The sequence below is a fragment of the Drosophila sechellia genome, chromosome X (genome assembly GCF_004382195.2).
Source record: "Drosophila sechellia strain sech25 chromosome X, ASM438219v1, whole genome shotgun sequence".
Taxonomy (NCBI): Eukaryota; Metazoa; Arthropoda; class Insecta; order Diptera; family Drosophilidae; genus Drosophila; species Drosophila sechellia.
The window spans coordinates 3,302,155-3,317,062 of record NC_045954.1 but is presented as its reverse complement, the minus strand read 5'-3'; the positions used below and the strand labels follow the sequence as shown (position 1 = coordinate 3,317,062).

At 43.3% G+C, this 14,908-nt stretch overlaps 4 protein-coding genes across 6 annotated transcripts; 2 read left to right on the top strand and 2 right to left on the bottom strand.

Moving 5' to 3' along the window:
• Window positions 1-176: 176 nt before the first annotated feature.
• LOC6612584 lies at window positions 177-5,487 on the bottom strand. Its single transcript, XM_032724521.1, has 6 exons — window positions 5,096-5,487; window positions 3,750-4,783; window positions 3,544-3,667; window positions 3,297-3,487; window positions 3,063-3,244; window positions 177-3,003 (listed from the first exon to the last, which is right to left on the bottom strand). The coding sequence occupies exons 1-6, from the start codon at window positions 5,274-5,276 to the stop codon at window positions 2,862-2,864; spliced, it is 1,854 nt and encodes a 617-aa protein (XP_032580412.1). The 5' UTR covers window positions 5,277-5,487; the 3' UTR covers window positions 177-2,861.
• Window positions 5,488-5,721: 234 nt separating this feature from the next.
• LOC6612586 (mitochondrial import inner membrane translocase subunit Tim29) lies at window positions 5,722-6,489 on the top strand. Its single transcript, XM_002037055.2, has one exon. It carries the CDS (start codon window positions 5,812-5,814, stop codon window positions 6,385-6,387), a length of 576 nt encoding a protein of 191 aa, XP_002037091.1. The 5' UTR covers window positions 5,722-5,811; the 3' UTR covers window positions 6,388-6,489.
• A 26-nt stretch (window positions 6,490-6,515) lies between these two features.
• LOC6612587 (alanyl-tRNA editing protein Aarsd1-A) lies at window positions 6,516-8,143 on the bottom strand. The gene is made up of 3 exons (XM_002037056.2): window positions 8,006-8,143; window positions 7,178-7,944; window positions 6,516-7,120 (listed from the first exon to the last, which is right to left on the bottom strand). Exons 1-3 carry the CDS (start codon window positions 8,042-8,044, stop codon window positions 6,616-6,618), a joined length of 1,311 nt encoding a protein of 436 aa, XP_002037092.1. The 5' UTR covers window positions 8,045-8,143; the 3' UTR covers window positions 6,516-6,615.
• Window positions 8,144-8,561: 418 nt separating this feature from the next.
• On the top strand, window positions 8,562-14,340 carry LOC6612588 (sodium-dependent neutral amino acid transporter B(0)AT3). 3 transcript variants are annotated; one of them, XM_032724519.1, is made up of 6 exons: window positions 8,562-9,043; window positions 9,682-10,153; window positions 10,332-10,639; window positions 10,699-11,923; window positions 12,018-12,439; window positions 12,493-14,340. In XM_032724519.1, the coding sequence occupies exons 2-6, from the start codon at window positions 10,064-10,066 to the stop codon at window positions 12,689-12,691; spliced, it is 2,244 nt and encodes a 747-aa protein (XP_032580410.1). In that variant the 5' UTR covers window positions 8,562-9,043; window positions 9,682-10,063; the 3' UTR covers window positions 12,692-14,340. The 3 variants fall into 3 exon arrangements, with proteins under 3 accessions (XP_032580410.1, XP_032580409.1, XP_032580411.1); XM_032724520.1 differs by lacking the exon at window positions 8,562-9,043 and having other exon boundaries at window positions 9,579-10,153; window positions 10,699-11,656; window positions 11,720-11,923; XM_032724518.1 differs by lacking the exon at window positions 8,562-9,043 and having other exon boundaries at window positions 9,575-10,153.
• The last annotated feature ends 568 nt before the right edge of the window (window positions 14,341-14,908 follow it).

Below are 14,908 nucleotides of genomic sequence, written 5' to 3'. Positions count from 1 at the left end.
AAACGCAAACGGGGAATTTCATCAAGAAGAAAACCAGGAGGAAAAGCCAATGAAAAATCCCACCTTGGTAGTCACAGAAAATGTAAATTGTTAGTGCTGCTTGGATTCTTTAAGAATTTATTCATTCTGTGCCTACCTGGAGTGTATTATGTAACTCAAAAATAATACGGCAGCAATAAAACGTTTACCAACGTGCGTTGATTATTCTTTTCTATTTGCTTAAGATCTTACTATCTATATTAACGTAATATATCTTACTATCTATTAACTAAGAGATCAAGTATACCCAGTAAATGCGAATGGTGAGTGCTGTTCGAATCATTCAGAATTTATTCAACGTCAGCCTAGGGTAGTGTATAAGAAGTATGTATACGTTTATGTATATGCTTATAAAAACCTTCTGGAATACGTTAGCAAGGAGTTGAACATTTTGGAAATTCGCGTACAATCCGAATTTCGACTAACACTAAAGACAGAAAGAGATACATTGATAGTGCGGGGTCAGGGGCGAGAAAGAGAGAGTCAAAGTCGAGCCGTATATTACTGATGATGTGGTTATTACTAAATGGATCTGTGGTTCGGGATCTTACGTAACTCTTCAACGAAAAACTATAAAAAAAATCGATTTCGTCTTCGAAACTCCGTTTTCTGAACGCTTCGTGGCTTTAGGCTAATTTTACTATATTCTGCTTCTGTATGGTAAGGTCTTCTTTTTAGTTTGTCAATCGATTTATTTTTGAAATAGATATCACATGATGTTTTACTTCTTGTTGCTGTTTACTACGGATTTAATTCAATTCGTTTCGAGTCGATTTTAGTTTCAGTTTTGGTTTTATTTTTAGTTTCCTTTAAATTGATTTGATTTGATCAACAACAATAATTTTCATTATTAAAATTTTCTCTAACTGAAATGTGTTTCCTTGGCTTCAGTTTTTTGTTTTACTTTTTCAGTGCTTCAACTTTTCGGTGACTTTACTGTTGTTTGGGTGAAATACACTTTACAAACTGAATTGTAACTTTTACAATAAATAAACGCGTTAAATCTAATAATACAAAAATCAATACAAGTTTTGAAATAGGAATGTGTAAAAATGTATGTCTCGGCATTTTTCTTACGCATACGCATGTAATCTTAATCGGCTAAAGCCGATAGCAAACTTAAATGGATTTAAAATAAATAATAAGCGAGGAACTAATACGTTCGAATCCTTACTAATTTCACTGTGGTATTCTGCTGCGTATCTTAAAATAATTCATAGGGTCAAAACGTTTAGAGAGGTTGGAACTTAGCCTTAACATTAGTAACAATAAATTCAAAATCTGTAAAGTGCATACACTCTGCGGTAGTCCATAGATCCTCTCGTCTTCCTACCGACAATCTTATTCGGGATTTACCTCGGGCAGTTGAATACATTATCCGTAATTCTGTTGGGTTTTTGGAGTTCAATCGGTTGGCTCTGCAGTATCAGTTTCATTTTTAGTTTAGCTTTTGTTGTATAGGTACTTTTCGGTTACGCTCCTAACGATTTCGAGTTTACAAAATATATAAAACAACTTATAGCTGCCTGTAGGGGCTCATGTTCCGGCTTATCTGTTTTTGTATCCAGTATTCAGTATTAAGTAGTTTGTAGTTTTGTATTTATGTTTTGTTTAAATCAAAATCTAAAGCGATCACAACGGTTTACTTCACAGACGCGTGTGGAAACATTTGGTTAGAAATGTCCGTGGAAATATTTCCTATTTTTTTGTCCTTTCGATTTCTGGTTAGTTAATTTTCGATTTCAATTTTCCTATTTTCAGTTGGCTTTTGCTTATCTTCCAAATCGGTTGCTTTGCTTTCTGTACAAGTAAATGTAATTTAATCGTAATTTGAGTATAATTTCACTTAACTAATTTTAGTCAAATTGGTAGCGTTTGCTTGTCGTTTCGTTATTGTTCTCTATTTGGTTTCGGTTCGGCAATTTTGCACAAACCTAATAAATATGTATACTGATCGAGTGTTTGGGGTGAATGTGTTTTGTGGGCTGTGGGTTGTGTATGGCACATTGGGAGTTTTTGTTTTTCCTTTAATTTTTGCCTTGTACGCGTTTCAACTATTTAGCTAATTTAATTCGATTCTATTCGAGCACAACAAAAATCTATAAAAGATCTGAGGCTATAACTGGATTTGCTTAGTGATTGGTGATTATTGCTTTGACTTGGACTATTTTAAAGTTACGTTAGATTAATATTCAATACATAGGCCATACGATTAGTTTATATTTAACTTTAACTTTATCTAAATGCCATAAATTGTGTTTCAGTTCCAGTATTCAATTTTTGAAAAAGTCTAAACTAAAATGAAAGTTTTACTAACATTTTTGTTTGTAAGGCAATTTGTTTGGTTTTTATGTCGGTTTTTTTGTTGTTGCATGCGCTTGCGATTTCATTGAGATTGTTTTAAATCCAAATTGAATTTAGATTGAGTTCAGTTCAGTTGATTCAGTTTGATTTCAACAAAATTAATCCACCAAATCGAGTAAAAATTACAAATGCTAATACAAATTTCATTACACAAAACGAGCGATAATAATATCTTACTAGCCCGATAGGAATTTTGAATTCTGGATTCCGGGATGCAACTATTACAATTAGTAGTACGTAAATATGAATGTAGCATTGAGTTGGCCTGGTTCTAAAACGATTACACACCAAGGGCCTATATATGTTACACGAAAGCGAACGACCAGGCATCAATGAAAGCGAGAGAGATGTCCGATGGCAACTAACCGATGGCCACCGTCATTCAACAAATGGAACTGTTTTGCGCCTGCAGTTGTGCGATGAAGTGGTCGTCGGATTTTTGAAGTGCATTCCTCCGCCTAGTAGAACTTATTGCGGACAAATGCGTTAATCACACGCGGAGTGTGCTTATCCAGGCTGCACAACTCTAACAAGTTCTCGTTTCGTCGGCTGGAATATATCATGGAGCGTTGATGCTGCCGCAGGCTCACCATAATGAATCTGTGCACGGAAAGGATGTTAATCCATATTAATTATAATTACCAATGCAAAACACTCACTTAGCATTGGAGCTTCGCTTTTCGCGATATTCGTCCATTAGAGCAGCCAAGCACTTTGAATTATTTTCCGGATTTCCGCGCGCGGCACCCGGCACGAGTACCAAAAACACGTCGAACGTATTCTGCATATCCAATAGCGCCCTGGACAGAATTTCATTTAGCGATTGCCTGACTTTGCCCACCTGCATCGAAGATCAATGGTAAAGACGGGGATCGTTTGTGCAAAGCGATTACCTTCTGATTCTCGCAACAGGCCGTGGCCTCTGAAACAGACATCTCCTTTGTCCAAGGCAGCGCCTTCAACTGGCCACTGCGGTTGTGCCAAAACTCCACCGTCACCTTCGGGTCGCTGCGGAAATAGCCAAAAGCCAATGCCACCAGGGCGTCTAAGTACTTGAGCGAACGACATGGACCAGAAAGGTATTCTGGGGGTGTACGTTTGGAGTAATCTGAATAGTTAATGAGTAGCCATTTGACTTACTGCCCAGGTAGGTCCGCTCCAGATTGAGCGTAATGTGCAGTCGCCTACCGAGTGCCTTGTTCAGGCCAAAGGATATCTCGTAGACGCTATACAGGAAACTCGCCTTTTGGAACGAAGTTGGACACTGGAATTTATTTATTTTTTTTTGTTTTTGAGTGATGGAGGTAGTAGCAACTGATTTATAGTGTCTTGGGGAGCACACTCACCATCTTTTTGGGCTTCCTGAGACGCATATCCTCCAGCAGCAGACGTACGGGCGGAACATTGCTCGCCTTAAGCTTCTTCTGGTCCAGCAATTGCTCAGCAAAGGGGCGCACTCGGAAGTGCAGTCGCGAGAGGCGTGGCCATTTTTGAAGGAGTTGCTCGTAGCTCATGCGTGGAACAAGGAAATGCGCCAGCCCGGGGTCGTGAAGCAAATGGAATGGCACATGCTCCCAGCTCAGCGACAACTTCTTCACAATGGGGAGAGCCTGCCCGAGATCCTTGAGGAGCCGAAGCTTCACAACACCCTCAATAGTTTCGCGAAAGCTGGTCAAGGGCGTCAAAAAATCAGGCCACTGCGATAGCTCCTTTGGCGATGATGAGAGCAGCTTTAAGGCAGCAATGATTTCCGGTAAAAAATTGGCATGCCGAAAATGGCAGCGGTACAGCAGGTCGCGATGCGCAGGCCAACGAGTTCCATCGCCTACTGACCAGAAGTGGAGAAGGCGGTCAATCGACTTCGTGCCATACCAGTTGAGGACGGCCTTCCGCACTGTGCGATTGAAGGGCGTTTTACGTTCGAGCACCTTCTGGACTCGCTTGACCAGCTGGACGAACAGCAGGAGATCCGATTCGCTGGTGACCAGGTCGGTGAATCTATTTCGCACTGAATTTCGCTTCTTCTCGTCTTCGCACGTAGCAAAGAAAACAGCCAGGATTAGGAGCGGCTCGTCGGGTCGGGGAAGGTGCTCCGTATTCGGTCCGATGCCCAAAACGCTCACCAAGCACTCGACCAGCTCGTTTTCGCTCACTTGGGAGCAGAGTTCCTTCAGCGTTGCGAAGTTGTTCTCGACAACAAGGTCCAGTGCGGGCCTGGCATAGACGGGTTCGTCCGTGGAGCCAATAAAGCAGAAGCGGCGTAGTTTATCAATCGCCGGGATGGTGGAAATGCCAGTGCACTCGCTTTGGTTAGGTTCATCTTTCAATGGCTCATCGTTCAATGGCCGATTGCTAATCGACTCTCTTTCCATTCCTGCAGCTGAAGACGGTAAACTTGGTAATATTTAAATGTTCTATAAAGATTTTTAAGTCCGCTTGAGTTTTTGTATTTGCGTGGTGTTTTGTGAAATATTTAGGACTACTGTGATTCTCTAGGAATAGGAACATGTGCCCTTTTGAAGGTATCAGCTTTTATTTTTATATTTTCGTTTACCAATTTCGTTATCACAGCTAGGAGTTAAATACTCCTGGCTAACCACACGTCCTGTGCTTCTATTAGTATGCCTACCACTGTGTTTGCATGGGAATGAGCACTTGTATCGCGTTGGAAGGGGAAGTGCGTTGTACTTACATTCCTTGGCATCCAGCGAGTCATCCCGCTCCGGCATCTGCTTCTTGCCGTCCTGCTGGATCCCCGCCGATCCTGAAGAGTCCGCAAGTCTCGCGCACTCCTTGGACACCAGGACTGACGAGGATGGTCTCCCAGATGATTCCTTCGATCCAAGGGATCTTGATCCCTTACCCTTTTTCATGGTAGCGATTTTAGCATATTACGTTTACGCCGCGTCTTCTGGGGATTGGATGGTACTATATTTCGATTCGCCACGCCCTCCTTGTCGCGATTCGTCCAGCGTGCAGCTTTTATCGTTCGTTTTGTTCTGTATTTAACTCGTTTCGTACATCACTTGTACAGAGCGTTGGCAATTCGCGATAAAAACAATTATTTTGTATATTTTGTCATCGATAATTGCCTGGATCTATCGAAGGAACAATGTGGCCGTGTGTCAGACCACCCCTATTGAGATTTCCCATAAAAATAAATATATGTATGTTTTCAAAATAATGTTGAACGCGCAATATTATATTTTTGATAAATATAATTAAAGTTAAATATAATTCTTTTCGATTAATCAGGTGATATCGATATATCACCGTCGCGCCGGTGATATTTTTCCGGCGCACAGTCACACTAAACAGCTGTTTTTTTTTGATTTGATAACTCTAGCACTTCAATTCCACCTGGTTTTTTGGCTTTTTTCAAATTGATCACTGAAAACCCGCCAGGAGATGCAGTTCCTCCGCGTGGGTGGTCGTATAACGGCCCTGCGTCAGAGATTGACCGACAGAATTCAGATGCCGGAGCGCTTCAAGGGCACGTTCGTGGAGAAGTGGGTGCTGTACTGGAACGGCCTGGTCAGGGACTACACGGAGGTGGCAGTGGGTGTTGTGCGAGAATCCTACACGAAGCCCAAAAAGGCGCTTCTCTATGGATCGGGAGTGCTGTTCATTTACCAAGCCAGTCTGAAGAACCCAGACGAGGAGGCCTTTATGACTCTGCTAAGGAGTGCCACAAATCGAATGATCACAGTGCCGGTAGAACTCCAGAATCCCGTGTCCGTCGACTATCTGCTGACCTTGGAGAGGGCGATCAATCAAAGGAAACTGCGTCTCCTTTCCCTGGGCATCTGCACGATCCTTTGGGTGGATCTATACGACGAGGACGACTGCACCTATCCGGCCATCTGTGAATACACCAAAGTGGGCGTCTTCAACTTCCACGAACGGATCATCGATGTGGGATTTTGGAATCAATACTGGCGACTCAATTCGAAGATGCGCAACTACGATGTCAACTACCTGTGATCCCACACCACAAAGCTTAACGCTTTCGTTATCCCCAGTACCGTGTTTGCTGCTTAAGTCAATCGAGGGAATACCAATATATGTATGTTTTTAGTACAAGAACATGTGACTAATTCTTTCTCACCGGATTGCGATATGGCTAACTATTTGCTATAAAAATAGTCAATATTATTTTCGAATTTTAGTAGCGCATACAAATATTGTATATTCGACCACTCCAAAAATACTTCATTCCTCTGCCTCCAGCTGAGCTCCATTTGCAGTAGTGGCTTCTATGATCCTCTTTGGTTTAAACTCCGCCTCCAGCAGCTCTTGGCATTTCTCCAGTCTGGACAAGTTGTTGATTTTTCCCTGGAAATTCCCCTCTTTGCCGTTTCCCTTGCCCTCGAGAATTTCCACGAACTGGGGACCGAGCTTCCCGACAATTTCTGGATCTCCTCGCAGCACCAGATGTCCCTTGGCACTGCTGCCAGCAAACACGCTCTCGGAAACGGTCAGAAAGTAGAAGATTTCCTCCGGAGCCACCCGCAAGAATGTGTTTATGAAGTCCACCTCGATGCCGTCGCGTCGATGGAGAGAGAAATACTTCGGACGATCCTTTTTGGGCAGATCGCAAAGGCGCTCGGCTTCGGCGGTGGCGTAGCGTTTAAGCAGCTGCTGGAAGTATTTCCGGCTGCCCTTCACATTTTGCTGTAGCTTCTGGACGAGCTCCAAGTGCTGACCGGGTCCACCTCTGTGAAATGCAGATGATTAGTTACAGCAAACTGGCCCACATCCTTGGGAGTCTCACTTTAAAGCCTGTGTTAGCTGCTGTTCGCGCTGAAAGACCTCGCCAAGCTTTACGAGCACCCTTTCGCCCACGACAAAGTGCACCAGAACATTCGACTTCACCTTCTCGGCGTAAAGCAGCTTAATGCACTGCAGCTGAGAGAGATTCGTGACGTGGGTGCCGCAGCACATGTTGCTTTCAATGCCCTCGATTCGCACCACCCTGGCCAGACCCACGTGATCCTTGGGCAATCCCCTGGGAGCCCTGGCATCCTGGAACTCCTGCGCCACCTTGGGATCCACAAGAAGCACCGTAACTTCACGGCCCTCGCGAATCAGATCGTTGGCCTGACGTTCAATGAGGTCCAGTGACTCGCGACTTATCAAATGAGACGTACTTAATTGAATGTAGGAGACAGAGGATCCCAGGGACCACGAGGTGGTGTCGTACTTGAACTCCCTGTCGAACAGGGCGGTGATCAGGTGCTGTCCTGAGTGCTGTTGCATGTGATCCAGTCTTCTCTGGTAGTCTAGTGTCAGAAGGACTTCGGCATCCTGCTCGAAGCTCGTTGTGGACTCCACAAAATGAACAGCAGTAGAGCCCTTTCTCTGGACATTCTTTACGGGGAATCCGCCTAAAGTTCCGTAATCGCAGGGCTGACCACCGCCTTCGGGAAACAGTATCGTGTCTTCGCAGGTCACATTGAAGCCCTTGAGTTTCTCGACCTTTCCACTGGGATCTGTCCAATCGAAGGTGGCAAACTCGCTGCTAACGATTTTTGTCTTGAACTGCGGCAAATTAGATCACAGTTATGTAATTAGGTACTTTGCGCTTCATTTGAGGGCTCACCTCCTTCAGGAAACTGTCCTCCTGGCACTTGAACACCATCTTTTTTATAAATCCACCCAAATCCCCGTTCTCGTGCCTAAATCATAAACAATTTATGAGAGGTATGTCGGCTAGTGTTCATTAGACGACTGGTTCACCGCTAGTTCATTTCAGAGATGAACAGAAATTCGCAGTGAGGCAGTTACAGTATGACTATAAATATATTAATTTCATTGTGGGAAATAAACCATTTTACTGACACACATTTCGCAATTAAAAGTTTGTATGGTTTGTGGTTTTGAATATTTTTTGTATTAGTTTTCGTCACTATGTGGATTGCAATCACTGCTAACAAGAAGTTCATCGATTACACTTCCTAAAGAAACTCGTTCGATGACCAGTTCATTTTTTAAAAATAACTAACGCTTTTTTCTCTGCCGTTGCAAAAAAATTATTCAAATTAATAATTTGACGTATTTTAAAATTGAGATACTTGATTTTGGGCTTTAGATGGTATAATGCAAAATAGCTGATTTCGTCGAAAATGTGAATATTTTTCGCATTATGTTTCTCCCTCTTTTGTTTACCATCTTCCCTCTCTCTTGGATTCACGTGGCGCGTGCCGCGTCTGCGCTGCTCTTTTCATTTTGCCTCCTTGCTCTCCCGTTGTCGCCTCTCCCGTTAACCGCTATGCTTTTCGTCCTGCCATTCGGCTATTACGTCCTTTGCTGCTCAACAGTTTCCTGCCAACGTCCCGTTACGACACAGCGTTACGTTATCCCAATCAGAATCACGGGATAGCGAAAGGAGCGACGGAATAGGCCTTTAAATAGGTTTTAATTCAACCACCTGCAACTGTTAATCCAAGGATAATCGAACAATAGGCCCCCTCCCCGCGCCCATCGCTCCCCTTTGTTGGACTCCCTGACTTCGCTGTTTGTTTAAGTGCGACTTCAATTTTTCGCGAGTGTTTGCTTCGGTTATATAAGTGAGATTTCAGCGAGCAACAAAAAAGCCAGTCTAAAAGGATATAACTCGCTTAGAGAAGGGCACATACAAGTAATGCTGCACGCCAAAGATTGCCAAAATCAGTATCCTTAAAAGCATGCTCATATAATAGAGTAATCATGTAGGTCTCCATGGCAGCGATGTAAAGTACTCCCGTACTCCCATCGCCCTGGGAAACACAGCCTACACTAATTGCAGGGCCAAAAAGAAAGTGAATTACATTAAGCTGCATTAGTAAGTGGGCGGAAAGTGTTCAGGGGCGGTGGGTGGTTGGGCAGGACTCACTTTGATTGATTTATTGTGTGGACCTAGACACGCAAACCACGCACATGTCCTGCTGTGTGTGGGTATTTCCTTTTGCATGATTTGATTGATGGAAAGCACACGGTCAAAAATACCAGCTATTTGAAATAAGCTGCAATAAGCTGACATTCTTTTCCAAACTATCTGTGTAATAGTATTTATTATGTTTAAGAAATCCATTAAGTAGCATGTTTTCGTTGTAGAAAACATTTCAGCAATTAAATAATTACAAAAACATAAAGAAATCCAACATTGTTTTTTAAAATATGTTCTAATATTATATACTTTTCAAAATATATATTTTTTTCACTGAATTCATTTTCCATTCCCGTTTTCCTCTGTGCATGCATGCTAAGTACAGTTATTAGTAATACGTATTCCACTAGAAAAAGCAGCCTGCGGCACTGCGATGGCGTCTACTACTAATGCACCGTTATCACCTGCAATTAAGCACTAACAAAAGCACTAAGCCATAGAAAAAAAAAAACAATAAAAGCCAGAAATAAGCTCAAAGTAAACTGAACGCACAGCAAGGGGATAATAATAATGCGCGATTTATACAGCCACCTAAAAAAGTATGTTACGAAAAATGTCCAGTGAGTTGCTAGTTACCCTAACGCAACACTAGGTGGCGCCGAGGAAAGTGAAATCAGCGGACAATTCGAGAAGCGGAAGCACTTTTAGGCAACCACACACACCCGCACAGCACCCACTCGTACACCTATAATACCCTGTAATAAATTGAAATTATAATAATAAAACACAATCATGGCCAACACAGCTCAGCTATTGCGGCGCCAAAGCTCCCGGGATATAATCCTCAAAAGCCAGAAGAGCATCGATCAGCTGGAATTGAGGGTAAGTCCAAGGGGCGACGGGCAGATTGATTGGTATGCAGCGCAAAAAAAAAGTTAATAACAGATTAACCTATTAATCAAATATATTCACTCTGGGTATTTTCACTACTTTTTTTCACACGCTTTGGAGAAAATTCCTTCATTTTGGCGAGATTACTGAAACCAGTTAATTATTCCAGGAACTCCGAGGTCGCCTGGTGTCAAAGGAGCATGGCGTCAGCCACCACCACCACACATCACTGCACCACCAGCCGCTCTATGGGGCCACCAACCAGGGCTTCATGTCCGACGCCTTCGACGAGTCCTCGGAACTGGAACAGGATCCGCCGCCCTTCGGATCCGAGGCTAGCACTTCGAAGGCCAAGGCCGAACTGGTGGCCATTGCGACTGCCTCTGCGGATCAGCAGGACATCGTCGAGGGCGAGAAGGAGGGCGAGGAGCGGGAGAGTTGGGACAGCAAGATCATGTTCCTGCTGGCCACCATTGGGTATGTTTCATAGCCATACGTTAGTAACTATTTAATTCGTTACTTTCAATTTCGCATAGCTATGCCGTTGGCCTGGGAAATGTGTGGCGTTTTCCCTATTTGGCCCAGAAGAATGGCGGCGGTGCCTTCCTGGTGCCCTACTTCATAATGCTGTGCATCCAGGGCATACCGATCTTCTACCTGGAACTGGCGATTGGCCAGCGACTGCGAAAAGGAGCCATCGGCGTTTGGAGCCAGGTGTCGCCGTATCTGGGCGGCATCGGGATCTCATCAGCGGTGGTCAGCTATATAGTGGCGCTGTACTATAACACCATAATAGCCTGGTGCCTGATCTATCTGCTACACAGTTTCGAATCGCCATTGCCTTGGGCGGACTGTCCGACGAGGCTGTATAAGAACTTTACCTACGACCACGAGCCGGAGTGCGTGGCCTCCTCTCCGACGCAGTTCTACTGGTATCGCACCACACTGCAGTGCTCGGAGAGTGTGGATATGCCGGAGAACTTCAATTACCACATGGCCATTGCGCTAATCGTCTCCTGGTTCTTGGTCTACATCTGCATGGTCCAGGGCATCACGTCATCCGGCAAGATCGTCTATATGACGGCCATATTCCCCTATGTGGTGCTCATAATATTTTTTTTTCGGGGCATCACCTTAAAGGGAGCTGCAGATGGGGTGGCACATTTGTTTACCCCTCGATGGGAAACTCTATTGGATCCAGTCGTTTGGCTGGAGGCCGGCACCCAGATCTTCTTCTCGCTGGGATTGGCCTTTGGCGGTCTGATAGCCTTCAGTTCGTACAATCCGGCGAATAATAACTGCTACAGGGACGCCATACTCGTATCGCTCACCAATTGTGGCACCTCCATGTTCGCCGGAGTGGTGGTATTCTCTGTCATCGGCTTTAAGGCCACGGCGACCTTTGATCGCTGCACTGAGGAGCGTAATGGGCTGCTGGCCCAGAACAAGACGCACAACCTGCCTGTCTGCGATCTTCAAACGGAACTGGCCAATGTGAGTTACCTTTCTCTCTCTATATATATATATATATATATATATATATATTTACTATTTCAGAGTGCTTCAGGAACAGGTCTGGCCTTCATCATCTTCACGGAGGCGATCAATCAGTTTCCGGGGGCTCAACTCTGGGCCGTCCTATTTTTTCTGATGCTCTTTACCCTGGGAATCGACTCGCAATTCGGGACACTGGAGGGCGTGGTCACATCCCTGGTGGATATGAAACTTTTTCCCAACCTGCCCAAGGAATATATAGTGGGGGTGAGCTATTCGTGTACATTTGCCACTGCTTTACGCTGATTTATTGACCTTTTCCTTGTGAAATGGATAATAATTGGAATCATTTCCTTCGCAGGCACTCTGCTTTTCCTGCTGCACGATCTCCATGTGCTTTGCCAATGGTGCTGGGAGCTATATATTTCAGTTGATGGACAGCTTCGCAGGCAATTTCCCGCTGCTGATCATTGCGCTCTTCGAGTGCCTTTCGATCAGCTACATATACGGGGTACGCCGGTTCTCGGACGATATTGAGATGATGACCGGATCGCGGCCGAATTTCTACTGGATGTTCTGCTGGAAATACCTATCGCCCTGTGCGATGGTCACCATCCTGCTGGCCTCGTTCTATCAACTTTTGACCGAGGGCAGTAGCTATCCTGCCTGGATTGGATCAAAGGGAGCCACTGAGGGCATGGAGTGGCCCCACTGGTGCATCGTCGTGGCCTTCTTCCTCATACTCTCATCCATTCTGTGGATACCGATTGTGGCGGTGCTGCGGTAAGGAGTCAGCCTCATTTTCATGACTATTTCACACACATTTCGTATTCCAGTCTGTGCGGAATCAAGGTGGTGGAGGACTCGGACCCCGCCTGGTTTCCCGAAGCGGAGCTAAGGGAAGTCCACGGCATCGTGCCACACGAGCCAACCGAACTGGAGCGCAGCATTTTCTGCTTCAACATGGACGGTACGGAGGGCATGTGCTGCCCCAAGTACGGACTACCCGAGAAGTCGCTGGAAGAGGAGGAGTAGACAGGAGTAGGAGTACCAAAGAAAAGTAGACAACAACGACAATAAAACCAGATGAATTCTTGAGCGAACCCAGACCGAACATAGATACGGATGATGAAATATATAATGAATCTCGATGTAAATATGGACAATAAGTAAGCACTCACCGATGTTAGGCGGCGTCGATATCAAAACACTCCTATATGGTCCCAAAGACTGTTTGAAGATAAAGCGAAAAAAAAAGAAACAAAACCGAAAAACTATAATGCAAAGCAACCACAACAAGGAAAATGAAAATAGGAAAATAGCAATACTAGGTAAAACTCGACGCTGGATGCGCGGTTTCATGCAAGCAGAAAGCTATAGAAAAGCATTATCATGGTAAAAAAAGGCCGAAATCAATGGAAATATTTCCGCATAACTTCATTAGCATGTGGCCATATATATACGCGATTATTGTTTTCCATTGCCTTTCTTCTTTCGGTTGGTTTTTCGAAAAGGGCAGAGAGAGCGTAGAGTTGTTATATGGCATATGGCCACCCTTATAGGGTCTACATATCCGATTTCGCTATCAAAGAGAAAACGTACAATTTGCCACAAACACAATTTGCTGACTATATACGATATATACATATATGATAACTATATTCGATAACTACGCTGTATTCTAGACCTAATTCTTTGATTTGACCATATCATGCGAGGGACATCGGGGCACCACCTATATAAGAGATATATAACTATACAGTGACTATACCAACCACAGTTCATTCTCTGTTGTGATCAGCTCGGCTTTCTGTGTTTAATCCGCTCGCTCGCGTAGGCGGCATCACGAAATCATATCACATTCGAAACTATGCTTAAAACCTAAAAACCACTTTAAAGTCTCAGTGTTTTAGATAATTGATGGGGCAGATATGTATCTTGGAATATGTTTTACTGGAGCTCTAATCGAAAGTTATACGAATAAAATTACTTGTTGGTAACCGTTATCATCGCCACACTCCTCCATTGTACTTACGGCCTATAGGTATATCTGTAGTTATACACATTACATTATAAATTTACATTAAAAGAAACATTAACAAATCGCAAACGCAACCGTTCAAATAGGTGGAAAGGGAACCCTATAAAGATATACATATACATAACTGGAGATGGCAGCTTAAGGTTTAACGACTCATTATAGCATTGAAGAACTATTATTATACAAATTAACGAATATATATACATATATTTATGTGTTTTGAAATGCAGCTAATGGGTGCGTGAATTCGTTTTGAAGCACAGTTCTGGACACTTCTGGGCATTTTTAGAATCGATCAAAAACAACTTGAAAATAAATTCACTCCTCCATGCAGCAAGGGATTGCACTGTATTATAAGTTATCTATTTCTTTATGGTATATTTATACATATACATCGATATATTATACACATCTATTTAGATCGAAAGGAAAACATATATTATACATGTATTTAATGTTATTGATGTTGACAATAAAGGAACCCCTACGAAACGAGTTTTAAACCAAAACGAAGGAGATCAGATATATGGGCGACCTTCGACTACCCGCAAAGAATACGCAGATGGAACACCCAGTTTGCCAAACTAGCAAATGAATAGTAATATATTTACGATAAACAATAAAAATCACATTGCTAAAAGAATTCGATTATTATTACAGAATTTGTTATCCTTATTTTGCTAGCTCGCAAGATTCTTCTAATTGATGTAAAATTCTTTCATACGCATTGCACACATGAAACTATGATATAGATAATGCAACGTATCATTATTAACTTATGTTAAACTTGCAACTGAACAGTCATAACAACAATTGCAGCTAAATGACAATAAATAACAAAAACCTAGGTTCATATGGTATTTTAATTGGCCACACTAAATTGGGATTGTGACTCCTACGACTCCTTTACAAATCCTGGATTCATAACAGCTTCTCCACGATTAGTGAAGCTTGGCTAGTTTCTTTTCACTGAAAAGAAGTAGTACACAGAGAAAAAAAATGGAATTAAATTGTTAAATGGAGATAAGTGAATAGAGAAACATATAAAAACAGGGCTTTTAAGCAACGAAAGGCGACAAAATTCCTTAAAAATGCATTTTCATTGGCAATCAATGGAAAAGTGGCTCCCCTTTCTCGCAGTGCAGCGAAGTGTGTGAGTGTGTGCGCATGTGCAACGGTAATCTGCATTGGCCAACGCCTGCAGCAGCCCT